Raw genomic sequence first — 16,615 nt, forward strand, 5'->3', positions numbered from 1 at the left:
TTATATTATAATTGTACGAATTTTCACAAACTGATTTGAATAATATTTGTTGTTTGATTGCCTTCTGTTCAGGTGTTTTTTTTTTTGTGTTCATAATCATATTAATTTAAATTAATAAAATTTTATGTTTTTATTTGCAATCTATTGTGCTGTTCTTGGTGAGATATCAAAATTGTCAATCCTTGCACATAGTAAACTACTTCAACGTTTTTTTCCTTTATGATACGACTTTCTTGCTTAATTTTTTATTATCTTTCTAGTTTTTTTGTCAAATTGTGTTTCATTTATTTTTATCTACTTTGCTGTTATTTTCATTTTCCATGTTATTTTTAATTAAGTTTGTTACTTTATTTGGTATTTATTTGTGTGTGTGTACTTTTTTTTTTTTGCTTTGAATAATATATTTAGTGCTTTTTACATATCCCTAATATATGAATTTAATTTAAATAACTTTTTAAAGAAAAGGTGAATTTATTAATCCAAGTCTTCATGCCATCCAAAGTTTTTAACACTTTGTTAAAGACTTTTATTGGCATAATAAAAAGGCTTGTGCACAGGAGAAGTACAATAAAGGCTATAGAACTGCCTGTTGAAAAATGTGAGCAACTCCTTCCCTAAGCTGAGCAAGACACAAAAGTGAGCTGTCTACACTTATCCTAAAGACCTGTGCTGCACAGAGAGAAGTAAAAACTCGGACATCCTTTAGCCCGTCCTAACTATTCTAAAAATCAGAATGGCTGTCAGCAGTTAACGAAACAGCGTCTAAACGAACATAACCACATAAGAGAGAACTATCAAAGGAGAAACCAGTCTAGATCAACATGAATCAAGAAGGGATTTACCGAACAAACACGGAGGCAACAGACCTGTCCATCTTTCGAAGGAATTTATCAACAAAACCAGCTCTGAAGGACAACGATCATGACCCACAAGCCAGCAACAAGGTCCTCCTCAGAACCAACGCAACCACCACAAGGTAAAGGAGAAGACCAAAAAAGCCACTGAGGAAATCAACCAACGCGCGCCTCAAAAGAACAACAAAGAGCAGGCGCTCCAATGAAGCAGCAACATAGAACTCAACAAGAAAAAATCCCATCAGCATCAGAACAACTGCAAAGCACAAAAAGGTAGAAGGATGCAAAAGGAACCATGCCCCAAGCAAACAGCCACCAGGAGAGACGATTCACCAAGATGCCAGCCTTACATAAGAGAGCCAACAGGGAGGAACAAGACCGCGAAAATCATCTCACCCCAGTCCCCCTTACACTCCCCACACTTCCCAAGAACTCCCTCCCACGAGCAAAAAAGCCTCATCGCCGTGGGCCCTTCCTTTAAGGCGTTCCCCAACAAAAGCCCACCCCACCGGCCCTCGAGCTAAGATTCCAAGTGGGAGAGGGTAAAAATAAAAAAAATTAATATTCAAGGGGATAAAATTATAAAATTTTAAAAATTAAAAGTAAAATTAAAAATATTTAAAATAAAATTAAAAAAAGTTATAAATTTTTAAAACTTTGAGGGAGTGGGGGCCTTACTAGTCCCCCTTTTCGTCTCTTGCAAATTATTGGTTAATTTTTTATTTATTTAGGTATATATATCATAAAAATAATATAATAACAAATAAAATATCGATATCAAACAGAATTATTTTAAAATTTTTATCCAGTATTAAAATTAACATAATTTAATTTTATCCAAACTAAGTAAAAAGAAACTAATTATTTAAACTAAAATTAACAAAACCAATTATCAAGAATAAAAATCAAAGTAAAAATAAAATCTAATAAAAATCAATAAAAATAAGCCTAAGATTATAATATCTCTTATATTTTATCTAAATTTTACTTCTCTTCCTTAACTTATTTCAATAGGTTGAATTGCTAACAAAGAGTTCTCAATTATTTATAAATGTTTCCCAACTCTTATAAAAATATATATTTTAACCAAAATATTATATCTCTATGTGAATTTGTCGCATCCTATTTTATGGTGGAACATGACCAGCAATTAAATCCAGACGTGTATAACTTACTATACCCAAGCAAACCTCTTCAACGTTTATCATTAAACATTCATCAATATGAAAGCATACATAAACATCCATAGGCATATAATATCAACTCATGCATACCATCATACGCAACATTACACATATATGAAACTTCTCAACATATTAGTGTAAGCGTAACATTTCATACATCATCAAAGTATCACATCTCTAGTGCACCATAATATTTACATGACTCAATACCATCGGGTGTCCATATGGGCTCTTAAGCCACTTTACACATTTAACATTACATTCATAATGTAATATGCCCAAACAGTCGACTACATTATTGTATCATACTCATAATCCATAAAACATGTTCAAAGTTTATAAACATAAATATAACATAAACTGACCCATTAACGAAACCCTGCTCATTAGGCATCGAGAACTCTCTAGACACCTACTAATGAGAAATGAACGGATCACGTCTCTATGACACTGGCTGCTAGCAAAAAAATGCTATCAATAATCTGCAATAAAAATAGTCAAGGAAAATAACATGTGAGTCATAAAAGACTTTGTGAGTGGATATGGAGAAAGGGACAAGTTAAGAGATAAGAGTTTTTCATAACTATACAATTATAAATACATATGGTTCCTAAATCCTTTCACATTACCATGATGTACATAAAATATAGCATTGAATCATTCTCTAAATAACATTGCATGGAAAACATCTTTGCATAATTCATTAAAAGCCATTTAATCTTGTAAACTTCTCTAAAATCATTTAAGTAGCCAATTCTACAACAATTATATCGATATATTCTAAAATGTATCGATACATGTAAGAAATCTATCGATACCCTTAGTAATGTATTAATGCTTTTACCACAAAATCTAACTTTTTAAGCATTTTCTTGAATCTAACTTACTCATAAGTCTTTCTAACATTAAATGATCATTCCCTAGGCTAAAGTTCTATCTAACCAAGCCAATATCACTACATTCAAGTGTAAATAACATCATCAATAATCATATAATCCTATATTAAGTATTTAAGCATAAATCACGAGACAATACTCATTCAATCATTTGTCTAACTCATCAATCTCATTTGTCATAACATTCAACTATATGTGCCACAGTATTTTTTGTAATGCAATTATTCTAACTCCAAAGTCTGTTTTAAACAAATCGCACCAACAATCATGTATATATTTAATAGCATATAAACTTTCATCATTACATTACAAAATCTTATTATTTTATTAAATATAATAAACTTACTTGAGTGCTGCATGTCATGGATCCCACCTCAATAAGAGATAGGGTGGGTATTCTGTATACAAATATAGTTGTTCCACCACTTATCTAGCATGTCTTTTGAGTTAGGAACGCGCGTCTATGATTTATAAACTTATTTAAGCTCTATTTTCAAAGTTTAAAGTCGTATAAAATTGGGCTTAAATTTCAACCCATGACAATTGGTATCAAAGCAGACTCGGATTTTCATTGATGTGAGGCCCCTATGAGAGATACATAGAGTTTAAGGTCACAAAGTTGGGTTTATGTTCTATCCTGTAACATAACTCGAATCTTCACTGATGTGAAGCCCTCATGAGAGATACAAAGGTTGAATTGAAAAAAACCTAAACAAGTGTAAGAGTTCATCTCACATCAATAAGAGATGAGTGGGTCTTAAAAATATAAATATGTTTCTTTCACCAGTTATCAAACATGTCTTTTAGGTTGGGAACATGGAACTTGTCATAATGTGCTGCTTCGGGAGCCTAACCGTTAAACATAGAAAACTAGGAGTCGCCACCAATTTTTTTTATATAGGTACAATTGGTCACTTATTAAATTTGTTCTATTTAACGAAATCCTAAATTAATTTTAGATCATTTAAAGAACAATAGCCCAATCTGCGAATTTTATAGTTGAGGTTTGAGAGTAAGGTTATACACAAAAAAAGATTAGCACCCTGTGACGCCCATTCTATGAACAGTATTATTTAATCATATGTTATCTTATTTTAACCTTAACTTTTGATTTTATTCTTATGTTTCCTTAATCATAATTTATTTATTTTATTAGCAAGTTAAAATTGTTTTATTCGATTTTACGGGTGTGATGTTCGCATAATGTAATTATAAAATTTATGACGTAAAATATGGACAATGCCAAACAAAAACCTTTTATTAAAGATATTTTTTAAATCCACTCATCATAGTGGTAGGATCTGAGATACTCTCTCACCTAGGAAAATACCTAGAAAACTCACCTTCATAAGTTTAACAAGTAAATCCCATCATCGAGATAGTAGTTTGTTAGTAAGTAAAAAATATTGTTTTGTCAATGCAAACCCTAATACAAGTGAATGTCTATTGTTAAGGGTATTTTCCAAACTTTCCCATCATACTAGTGGGATTCCAAGGTATCCTTTCACCTAGGAAATTTTTTAGAAAAACTAACCTTTATAAACTCCCTTGAAAAATCCCATAATCGAGGCTTAGACTCGCAAACAAAATATGTCTAGATGCCATGATAGTTAAATGATGCGATGATAGTGTTTAATATAATTATTAATTTGAATTATTTATTTTGTATATCTTCTTACCTAAAAATATTATTATTTATTTTCATTCTATATATTTTACCCATCTAAATCTAAATATTTAATTATTTCCTATTTATAGTTTTCTACACCATTTTTTACCTCAATATTCCTATCCTAATATTATATAATTTTTTATATTTTTTTTCATCCTCCGATTTTAATTAATCATATACCTATATATATTTTCAACAAAACATTGGACCAACGAAATGCACGCAAACCAAACCAAATTCAAAGGAAAAAAACGTATGAAATTGGGCCTTACCTTGTTCAAGCCTGGACTGGTCCAAGATTGACTAAACTCTGGAGGATCACAGCAGTCCACCAAAGCAAGCAAAATTTCAAAAGGACTTTTTAGATCAACTAGTATTTATTACTGCTAAATGCATCCTTGCTTCACGTCTTCTCTCTATGGTTCTTGCATGCTATCAATCCTTGCTATGACTTTTTTTTTTTGGTTGCTTCAATACAAAAATAACCTTCTTGTACACATTTTGAGATTTTACTATAAAATTGCAACCCAATTTTTTGTAATGAAGTGAAATGCAAGAGGGAGGGTAGGAAAAACAGAATTATGAAATATTTGAACTAGAGAAATGTTGGAAAATAGGTCGAAAATAAGTGAGAAATGATAGTTCCTGCAATCTGTGTTTAAAAATGTATTTATCATGTAATCTCTCTGTTATGTAAAAGATAATGATGAATTAGTTAATTACTTTTCTTTTGATATTTGTCCAAAAAAAATTAAATCATCTTATTTATGATTTAAACCCAAAACTTAGTAAATCATGATGTTTTTGTGTTATGCCTTTGGCTTCATTTTTAGCTTTATCTCATCCTACAAGTATCCCTACTAGATATCATGTAAAAACTGAATTTCAGGAGTGGCATCTCTTGTTCTATGTTACTTCCATGTTTTCGTATTCTTATATATTCTGAGCTTCATCGGTTCCGTTACTTCAATGGTTTTGCTACCATCGGTGGTAACCGGGTAAGTCTTGGAGTCCCTTTTTTTCACTGCCCTTCGTTCTGGGAATTGATGGGCTTCGTCTAGTTTCAATTTGCTAACGAAAGACTCGTTCTTTCCCGAGTTTTAGAAAGCTTTGGTTAGCCAATTAATGACTTCAATCTTCTCTGGAACTTAAAAGTAGCTAATTGCCCTTTTTTCTTAGTAAAAGCTGAAACCATTTTTTGACTACTTTTTATCAATACATATGCTTGAAAATTCAAGACCCTTCTAATCTTTATAATGATTTAATCAGTTTTGGATTTAAACCCTAAATCAAATAAATTATTTAATCAATCTTGAGTTTAAACCGCACCCGAACATTTAATTCATTAATTGATATATTATTTTCTTGTCTAAAAAACAGGACTCGAATCCCCTCCTTCCCCAATTATATAAAAAAAAAATCTTAAGTTTAAACCCTAAATCAATCAATTTAATTTGTTTAGACACAAAACTATTTGTTTTATTAGATTAGGAAGAAAGCAACTAATTTTTTTTTTTGAATCGTTAAATCAATCATTTTTTACCATGTGAACAGGTAAAACAATAACACATAATTCTTAATCAACAAAATGTTACATCAACTATTATGACATCATCAAAATAACTATGCATGAGATAACATGGTAATGTCTTTGGTATCGTTTACTAACGAAAGTGAATGGAATGACCTACATAACCCACGATAAAAGTTCAAGCTCCTAATTGAATGCAATAAAAAGATAGGATTTAATTAAATTTTTTAGCATAGTTCAAAGGCTTATTTAGGTATTTAGTCTTGCTTAATTGATTATTCAATTTCAATTCTAAAAAGTAAAAACCCATATTAGTTTTTTTTTAAAAAAAAAGAGAAAACAAAATATATATATCCATTAAAAATTTGAAAAATAAAAAATATTTATATTTAATTATAATATTAAGTAAATTTGACATATATCCCTTAGAGGTCTTCGTTCAATCCATTCAATTAAAACTAAAACTGAATTATCGGAATTACTATTTTTCCTAATCGAATATCAAATTGAAATTTTATACAATTGAATCATATTCGATTGAGATATGTTGCATAATTGTTCAATAATTTCAAAATAAAAATTATAAATATTCATGACTTTAGTTAAGAAAAAATATTAGTTGTTCATAAACATCAAAATATAAGTCTAGCAATCAAAAATTCTAATCACATTTAATCACTTTCATCAAATAAGGTTCACCAACTAGAATGCCAAGAACCCAAAAGTTTACAGTTCCGAAGGAGGTTCACTGACTAGAATGCAGGTGCTCCTAACAGGGTTTACAGTTCCCTGAAATCCCCTTACGAATGGAGGAGTGAAGACAGAATACATGGTCAATGTAGAACAGAAAAAGAAAAGGGAAAAAGAGAAGGGAGGGGTGGCCATGTTATAGGTTTGTGATTTTAAAATCACACTTGGAAAGAAATGATCCACAAATAAGATTAACTTTCCTGAAATTCATGTCTGAATCTCATAAGTCAGAAGACAAAGCTCTGAGGTACTAACTTTTTTATGCTTTATCAAGTATTTTATGTATTTGGAATGTATATAAATCTTTACAGCAAGTGAATCAGCTAATTTCCTCCACTAATGGGCAAGATAAATGAGTAGAAAAAGGAGGGGAAAACGCAACAACTAGCCATTATCATTAAAGTTTCTTGCAGGAGTAATTCACAATTAAATATTTTATCCCAAATGCTGTGGAGAAATTATACAGGGAATTATCATGAACTGTATGGACAGATACAAAGAAGTCTCAAATTCATTTTCATTCATAATAAATATGGGAAAAGAAGAATTGAGTGAAGCAAACAATAGAAAAAGTCAAAGTCGGAGTCCAGTAAGCTACAAATTTTAACGCTCCATGAGGGGTTGAGATTTTAAAAAACAAAATGAGGATTCACAACCTCAATCTTCTCGAGACTGGACTAATGCATTATCTATTATGACATTTGGAATATGGGAAATCTTGGACCACTCATGTCTGCTATCCTCAGCACATCTTTCCTTCAACTTGGGACAATCATAAAGCCTAAGTGTCTGTAATTTGGTCAGGCGCTGCATGGTTTCTAGAGGAGGGACACGCATCAGATTCTTGCATCTCCGGAATTCAAGTTCTCGAAGAGATGAGAGGTTTCCCAGCCACATTGGCATAGCTTCCACTTCATTGAAGTCCCTTATGTCCAAAGATGCAAGGGAAGTGAGGTATTGAAGTTGATACGGTAGAGCCTTTAGTTTGTCCCACCTGTATAACCGCAAATCTTCAAGGGACAAATTAAGGCGCTGGATGAAACCAAAACCAGGGAATTCCTCCAGTTTTTCCAAAAAACCACCAATCCTCAACACCTTCAACTGTGTGAGGTGGCATAGACTAGGTGGAATGGATGTTAATTTTCCACAAAATGTGATTCCTAAAGAGCGGAGAGAATGCAATTTACCTAGATCTTCTGGAAGAGAGATCAACTTGGGGCAGCTGCATATCCTCAAAACTTCAAGAGAAGTGCATGAGCACAGCCCACTGGCAGGCTTGTTAATCCTCCACATCCAGAAATTTCTAGTTTTGTAAGAGAGTAGAGCATATTTATGCCAGGAATGGACATCAGATTAAAGCATTCCCATATAGATAATTCTTTGAGACATGTGGACGCAGATAGACCATCTCCTATGAGACTCAATTGTTCACACCATCTAATATCAAGCTTCAGAAGAGACAAATATCCACTCATTATCGGAACACTTTTCAACCTTGGACACCTCCAAATAATCAACTCCTCAAGGCAAGGAAACACCAACACCTGTTCTCTTCCAATCATTGCTGCCTCCACCTCTTCCACCCATTCCTCTAGGTTGCTCATCTCCTTCAAAGTGAATTTTCTCAATGCTGGGAACAGTGACAAAGCCTCCTGCCCGCCACACATACTGTCATTAAGATAAAATTCAATACCAATGTACTTCACGTTCTCCAATCCATCGATTGTAAGAACTTTTAGATTGTGCAGTTGCCCAATGGTTGGAATGTTTTGGCATTTCCTGCAATTGATTAATTTTAAATTCACCAAATTGTTGAGCAAAAGTGAATCACCAACAATCTGTGCCTTTGTCGATATCCATGATGGAAAGTTGTCTCCTGCATAACCTGTAATGGTTAAACTTTTCAAATTCGAGTGAGGCTGAAGACCTTCCAGCACATCTTCATCATTATTCAGCCCTTCCCTATGAGACTGCCAGACAAATTCCAACTTGCATATTTTTGTCTTTTCTTGGAGTTTAGCTCCTTTGGCTTCATCTTTGTCTCTAACATGCTCAAGATTGGATATCTTTAACTCTCCTCTCAGTTGGCTTAAGCATCCCAATTCTTCAATTTGATTTCCCATTTCTCTACCCGCAGAAAATAATGGCAACGTCAGAAGACAGGTTAACGGTCCAATCTCCACAGGCATAAGCATTGGATCATTGAAAAAAATGTGCCTCAAGCTAACTAAATCTCTCATTCCTTTAGGGAGATTTTGAAGGCAAAAGCAGCACATGAATCTTAATGTCTGCAGATTGTAAAGCTTAGCGATGGATTCAGGTAGTGCTCTGATGTTGGTCCAGGAGATGTCAAAGTACCTCAAATGCCTTAAACTTCCAAGTGAAGCAGGCAACTCTTCAATATAAGCACCCTCAAAATTAAGAACTCGTAAACTTTTAAAGTCACCTGAAAGGTTATGGAAGATATCAAACTTTGAAAACAAAGAGTGCAATTTATGCTTAGTAGCTCTGGAGACCTCTGGCACCATTTCTCCCTCACTAATGACGTTCAGATGACGAACACGAGAAAAATCACCTACACAATCAGTCTTCAAAGTCAGTGTTTCAGATTTTGAAACAGACAGTGCAAGGTCATGAACTAAATCATGCATTTTACAAGTTGTAATGTTGCCGTACATATCCCTTTCTGCATCTTGAAATAAAGAGTTCGACAATAAGTCATTGAAGTTCTTGTTTCCAATATCCTCCATCAGTGCAAGACTTTCGTCACAGGGACTACTTTCTTCAGAAGGCTGAAGAAACCCTTGAGCCATCCAAAGCTGAATCAGTTGATCCCTTTCAATCTCATGATCTTTTGGGAAAATTGAACAATATGCAAAACATTGTTTCAAACTTAAAGGCAAATTATCAAAACTCAACTTCAAAGTAGGTAAAATTTCGTTGTTGTTTTTTAACTTCCAAGCATCACTATTTTTAATCAACAACCATGCATCTTTTTCCAATTTAAAGCCCATTGTTCCTCCTAAAATGCTTGCAACAAGGGGCGCACCACCACATCTTTTTGCAATTGCCCTCCCAATGTCCTCCAATTCTGAACTCACCAACTCTCCTCTTTTACCAAGTGCTCTTTACTTGATAATTGACCAACACTCATCATCTGATAACTTTTCTAGGTGATGCGTATGCCAAGAAAATGTCTCCATTATGGATGCCACATTTTGACTACGAGTTGTGACAACAATACTGTTTGCATTATTATTAATCTTTGACAAACGACTCTTCAATCTCACCCATTTCTCACGATCCTCATTCCATACATCATCAAGAACCAAAAGGAATCTTTGCCCTTCCAGCTCTTTTCTGAGGTTTTGAATTATTGCATTAATATTACTCAATCCTCCTGCATCTCTATCAAGGGATTCCAACATTCCCCCTAAAATCTTTTGGTCACTAAAATTATCAGATAAACATACCCACATTACCGCATCAAATATATTTTTCTCTTCTACTACTTTGCACACTGATTTTGCCAAAGTTGTCTTTCCAATGCCTGCCATACCCACTATAGATATGACAGAAATAGCTTGTTGGCCACTTAACCTAATCAACATGTCCACAATCTTCGAGACATCATCTTTCCTTCCTACAACTTCTGAATCAAGGATGGAATCCGTCTCATAGTCTCGGCTAATTTGGGGAACCCCGTCTACAGTTCCAACTCTGAGTCCAAAACCAGCCGCATCAGATTTTATTTGAATTAGAGATTCATTTATCTTCTTAATTTTATTAGCAATTTTGAAAGAAAATGCCACAGGCTTGTAGAAAGGAAAGTAGCAGACCTTTGTCTCCAGCTGGTTCTGATATTTTACCTTCCTTCTGAGAATTTCATAAGCAAACTCGTCTAGCACATCATCAGCCTCATAAGCAACATCTCTGAGCCTCTCCAGCCAAAGCCGCACAGCCTTGTCCCTCACTTGCCTTCCTTCCGCATCCTGCAGCACAGCCTGGATCATAGTAAGTGAGTCAAGAAGCCTTGCCAGCTCTTTCTTGAAACCCAAGGCGAGATTGATCTGCTCACCGGCAATAGAGATCACCTTGGATAATGTTGCCTCTATTGCAAAACTGAGCAAAGCTTCAGCCATCTATATGCTTTGATGCACCTAAGTTGATTCTGAAATTCTTAAAATCACTAAAAAAGAATAATAGAGGAAAGAATGATGCAATTGTAGTTCTAGAGTTTAAAGAGAATTGACTTTATACCAGGGAAAGTGGTAAGATGCGGGAAAGCAGGGAAGGTCAAAGACAGCATCAGTCCATAAGATAAAGACATGAATTTTGGGTGAAAGAATAACGAGAAAGCGTCAGTGGACAAGTGACAGCCACAATTACTACACCCTGTTTTATAAGCATAGAAATGCAATCATCTTTGTTATGTTCTTCATGGATTCTAGAAGAGTTTGAAATCAATATGTTAAGATTATATAAGTTATAGCAAAGCCACAGAGCATGGAGCATGCCTGTTCCCTGGAGGATCAGACCTCAACCAATAAAAAGAATATGACCCATACTGGTTGAACTCGTAATCATCGAGGAAAAGGGGGTAAAGATTGAAGACAAATGTGTAGGAAAGCTTACTAGCATTTATAAATTTTAGCTATTCTTTCAATCAAGCACTTAATCGACTTCTATAATCAATCAAGCATTGGTAGGGTTCAACTTCGTTGCTTATAAATACAATGAGACTGAAGATCGGGCAGCTTTGCCACATCCCTCATCCTTTGTGCTGTTGTGCCGAGTTTATATAATGTTGGTTTTATTACCATTGTATAGACTTCATCGCTAGGGTATGTTAAATCATTTTAAAGTTGTAACTGGAATATTTAGACTAATTCATTGTGAAAAACTATTAAAAAAATGAAAAGTTGGTGCAATTTATAGAAAAGAAACAACAATTTAGAACAGGGAAAGTGGGCACAGCTCGTAGGATGAAAGCATCTGCCAATTACTTCCGCAGGGTTGAACAAATATAAAAGCTTCAATGTTCCACTAAAGTAAGATGATAGAGTACCGTCTCAGTTATCATTTCTAAAATCCTCATCATCCTACAAACAAATTCATAAGAAAAGCGACGACTTGTAGATGGCACTAATTCTTCAATGCAGTTGCAACACTAAGCCCCATCTGCTAATGTCCTCTTTGATGTACTGATATAAAGAACTGCACAAGTGAAATGAAATTCACCATCATTGCCATCACAAATGTATAAGTGAAAATTTATATAAAAAAAAGAAAGTGAAATAAAAAATTAAGTCTAAGTAATAGTTACCATTATTTCCACGAATGAATGCATCACCATATTTATTTTTTAACTGTCCATTGACATATTCTTCTGTTTGCTCCATGGCTATATTCATATATCCATCTAGGCAAGCTAGAATACCTGCAAATTGGGGGAGGAAGGAATTTAAGGACATAAAACTCCAGGAAAGCCAAAAGTACTGTATTGCAATAAATAGACCGAGAATTCAAACTCGAATGGCAGTTCTTCTGGCTTTCTGAAACACTTATAGAGAAAAGGGAGGGGTGCAAAGCTTACACATTAACTATCACCCTTTTATATATTCAGGAAAGAAATTTCATAATATACATGTTGTTCACTATCTCTGGTATGGGTGCACAGGTGTCTCAAATATCTTTGGAGAAAATTTGCTAAATCATTGAACAATATACAATAGGCGAGTGGTAATTTCCACACAAGATATTTAAACTAACTACCCTCAACCATTATATAAACTATAAGACACTTGAGAAACTAACCAGTACTCATTTCCCTTTCCTGAGTGTTTGAGCTAAAATTTAGACATACACAAAAGAGAAAGAGAGACTTTATAGAATAAACCAGAGAAAAACCACTCAAACAAGCTGTCAATGCACATCATTTCATATCTCCAACAACAGACGATGTGAAGATGTTCTATTTTTAATTTACTTCAGCACATTAACAATAACAATCACACCCCAAAATGCAGAAAAAATCATAAATAAATCTAAAAGCAAAATGGAACAGAAGCATACATAGATGAACAATAATAAAGTGAGAGGGCAGATGCAGAGAGAACAACCTCTATAATCAACACCAGAATTCAGTTTCACGACAACTGGTCGCCCACGAATTGATTTGAGGAAATCTGCAGGTGTTTTTGTAGTTGTTGACCCTTTCTCTCCTGCTCCACTCATCTTTCTTACAATAATTCGACAACACACCCCTGCAAACTATAAGAGAGTTTAGACTTCTACAATTATTAATTTGCCTACAATATATTCAAGGGAATAATCCTGTCAAGGTAAATATAGGAACTTGGAGAAGACAACAAGGAAGCCAGGAGGCCTTCTAGACTAGCGCCTATCAATATGTGTGTGTCTGTGTGTCTGTATGCTCGTGCATGTATACATGTACGCTTGTGTGTGTGTGTGTGTATGTGTGTGTGTGTATAAATCCAGACATATGAATTAATATATATATTAGCACCAACATCCAGAAGTATGAATGATAAATGAAAGCAAGAACCTGGTTTTTGCAATCCTTTTTTGAAAGAAACTACTATGAAATGAGGGACAAAAATAAATGAAGAGAAACCAATAATCAAAACAACTAAAAAAGAAATAAGAGAAGATTACTCTCCTTCTTTCTTTAAACTAAGTAAAAAACTACTAAAGGAAATGTTGTAGAACAGCTAACATAAAATTAACACACCTTAATACAACAAAGATCCAGCCTTTACCCTACAAATTATAATAGTCACGTTTATACTCCAAATCAAAGAAAAAGAAGAAAAATCTTACATTCACGTCCTCAGCAATGACAACAAAAATTTTCAAAAGCATTTTTGCAACATCAAAATTATGGCAGAAGGCCACAACAGTCACCAATAACAGAACTAACCCAACTCTTAATAATGATCTCAAACCTGACTTGTTTGAACCTTACTTTTCAATCTTGGCTGATACTAGATTAGGCAAAAGTGTAAAGGGTTCATGCTCTTATCAAAGGGAATTATAAGGAATACTTTTCCACACACTTAAGCAACTACTTAAAAGCGTGAACAAAATTTTCTCTTAGAAGGGAAACAAAGGGCAGGTGGGCTACATATAACCCATGCCAATCCTCATTTCCTGGCTAATTCGTATGGAATTCACTGAAGAAAAATGACATTCCTATGATACCATAAACCATAGAACCATCACAAAAAGGAAAATAGCCAGAAAATCATGGCTCAAACTTACAGTAAGTATAGAATCAGAGAACCAATTGAAGAAATGGAAAATAAAGAGAAAGGGAAAAGAGACCTATCTAAACTATAGCTCAAATTCTGAAGGCTCCAAGCCTCCAACCCAAGCTCAACCTAAGTAGAAATCAACTACATATATCCAAATCTCAAGCTAGTCCATGGTTTAAATCACAACTGAATATGCCATGGTTTAACAGTCTTTCTCTTTTGTAATGAGACACTAATACAAAAGCAGTAAAAACAACTTCAACCTAATAGCTCCTTTAGAAAACACCTATTTCCACCCCCACTTGAATTTGCAGCTTTTGAGTATGATAAAGAAGTGAAAATAAACTTTACACCGTACCCAACAAATAAAAAGGAAGTAATGAAAAAACATTAAATCAAGAAAAGTTTCATATGTGTAATAACTAATTACCCATTTGTTGCGAAAAATACACAAACAGTAAAAGCATTTTGTACTTTAGCAACCGGATTGGCAAACAAAAAAAAAAAAGAAAGGCACTTCAAGCTCTGTATTCACCCAATTTAAAACGTACCAACAAATTGCAAACATAGCATGTGACCTCAAAATTCCCCACCCTCTTTCGTGAACAATAATGTATCAGTAAACCCTATAAAGAAACAAAAGCTAATACTTTTCCACCTAAAACTTTAACAGGTAAATACTTTTCTAAATAAAAAAGGAAAAACATCCCATAAATAATGAAAATAAGGCCTACTCTAAAGCAAGCTTCAGTTAACTAGGAAATTCGAACACCTACAACCTTTGAACTGAAAAGAACATAATACATTCAAAAGGGTACCCAAAAATATAAAACGAAATCATAGAAATATAATTGGGCAAATACATAGGTTATGCCAAATGGGTTTTCAAGCTAATTCACGATCCGAAAATGTTACAAGTTGAAAAGCCAAAAGCTTACTGAACAGATAGCCAAACAAGATACTATCAAGCTGAGCCAATTATCCCAATGAAATTAAAAGAAAAAGAAAACACCCATAAAAACAAAGGGTAAAATAAAGTTTTAATCTGAATCCGAAATACGAGATCAGTTTACAGCAAACTCGAGCTTACCTCCTCGAGTGACTTGATCAGTTCGATGACATTTCACAAGGAAAATGGCCGACTCTATTTGCTTTTATATTTTGGGGAATTATTAGGTAAACGAGTCGTTTAACGTCCTTCCCCCAGTTTCACTCCTTTTTCTCAGTAAATTACAATTTACCCCACTGAAGTCCCAAAACTACAAATTTGCCCCGTAAAACCTTTTTTCAGGTTTTTTCCTCTTGTCCGTTTGGCTCAATTTTTGGCATTGCGACAACATTAAATTAGACAGAAAATTTTGATTAAAATCTTTTTATTTTAATGAATTTATTCTCAATCATAAACATAAATAAAAATTTATTATTGCAATTACTTTCCATCCTAATTTTTAATTGCTAAATTCGCTCAATCAAACCTTAATAGATTAGTTGGAATTTAGATGATATTATTATTATTACAATTAAGACTAGACGTAACGATTTATTACATATCTTTAATGAATTAAATTTAAAATTCAGATTTTCTTTCTTTTTTTTAACATTTTTATAAATACAAAAAATATTGGATATTACCAAGTCAATACTAATACATAAATAATGGAAACAGTTACATTAGATGTTACAAAAAAAATAAAAAAAATACCAAGTCAATTAATAAAATTATTTAAAAATAAATTTTATAGTAAAAATATGTATTCAGTAAAAAATATATTAGTGTGTTATTTTTTCTTAAACTTAGAATTTATGTTGAAACTCACATTTATGTCTATTTTTTCTCTCTTTCTAAAAATTTATTATATTAAGTGTCAAAAAATTTAAATTTCAAGAAGACAAATTTATTTCCTCTCAAATCACATGTTAATTTTTTATTATTTAACTTAATTTTTTATGTCCATGAAGGTTTTTATTTTTTCATAAAATCATAATATTGGCTATAGTGCAGGGTTTAGTTGGATGTCTTGTAGTAATAAACTTTTACAAAATGACTAATTATCTCTTCTATAAAACAATGATTAAAAATCATATCTTTTTCATTTTTTGCCTTTTATAAAATTATTTCTTGTCATACGAATTTTCACTATAGAGTAAATTAAAAGCAAACTATAATTGATTACAATTTAATATTTAACTTGAAAGTTGCAGGTTCAAATCTTGGAAAAAAAGAAATTAAGTTTATATACTTTGTATTATATAATTCAAATCCTATGAATTTTTATATAAACTAGTAATTAATTAAAAATAAACAAATAACCAAAATGTAACATTAAATTGATTGTAACATGACTAGGTAAAAAAAATCTAGTTTGAGGATATTTATTTATATAAAAGTAACATCATGCAATTTTTTTTATAAAAAGAATTAGTATACTTATTAAAAATAATTAATAAATT

General features: G+C 32.9%; 1 protein-coding gene and 1 pseudogene across 5 annotated transcripts; both read right to left on the reverse strand.

The window, feature by feature from the left end:
- Window positions 1-7,447: 7,447 nt before the first annotated feature.
- Window positions 7,448-11,201, reverse strand: LOC110422173 (disease resistance protein RGA2-like; annotated as a pseudogene).
- A 592-nt stretch (window positions 11,202-11,793) lies between these two features.
- Window positions 11,794-15,346, reverse strand: LSM6A (Small nuclear ribonucleoprotein family protein). Of its 5 annotated transcripts, none has more exons than XM_021436006.1 (4): window positions 15,255-15,346; window positions 13,010-13,160; window positions 12,214-12,327; window positions 11,794-12,104 (listed from the first exon to the last, which is right to left on the reverse strand). In XM_021436006.1, exons 2-4 carry the CDS (start codon window positions 13,122-13,124, stop codon window positions 12,058-12,060), a joined length of 276 nt encoding a protein of 91 aa, XP_021291681.1. In that variant the 5' UTR covers window positions 13,125-13,160; window positions 15,255-15,346; the 3' UTR covers window positions 11,794-12,057. The 5 variants fall into 5 exon arrangements, with proteins under 5 accessions (XP_021291681.1, XP_021291686.1, XP_021291682.1 ...); XM_021436011.1 differs by having other exon boundaries at window positions 13,010-13,153; window positions 15,255-15,329; XM_021436007.1 differs by lacking the exon at window positions 15,255-15,346 and adding an exon at window positions 14,235-14,413 and having other exon boundaries at window positions 13,010-13,153.
- Window positions 15,347-16,615: the final 1,269 nt, after the last annotated feature.

Source organism: Theobroma umbraticum, unplaced genomic scaffold (assembly GCF_002168275.2).
Source record: "Theobroma umbraticum cultivar Fairchild unplaced genomic scaffold, ASM216827v3 scaffold_130.0, whole genome shotgun sequence".
Lineage (NCBI taxonomy): Eukaryota > Viridiplantae > Streptophyta > Magnoliopsida > Malvales > Malvaceae > Theobroma > Theobroma umbraticum.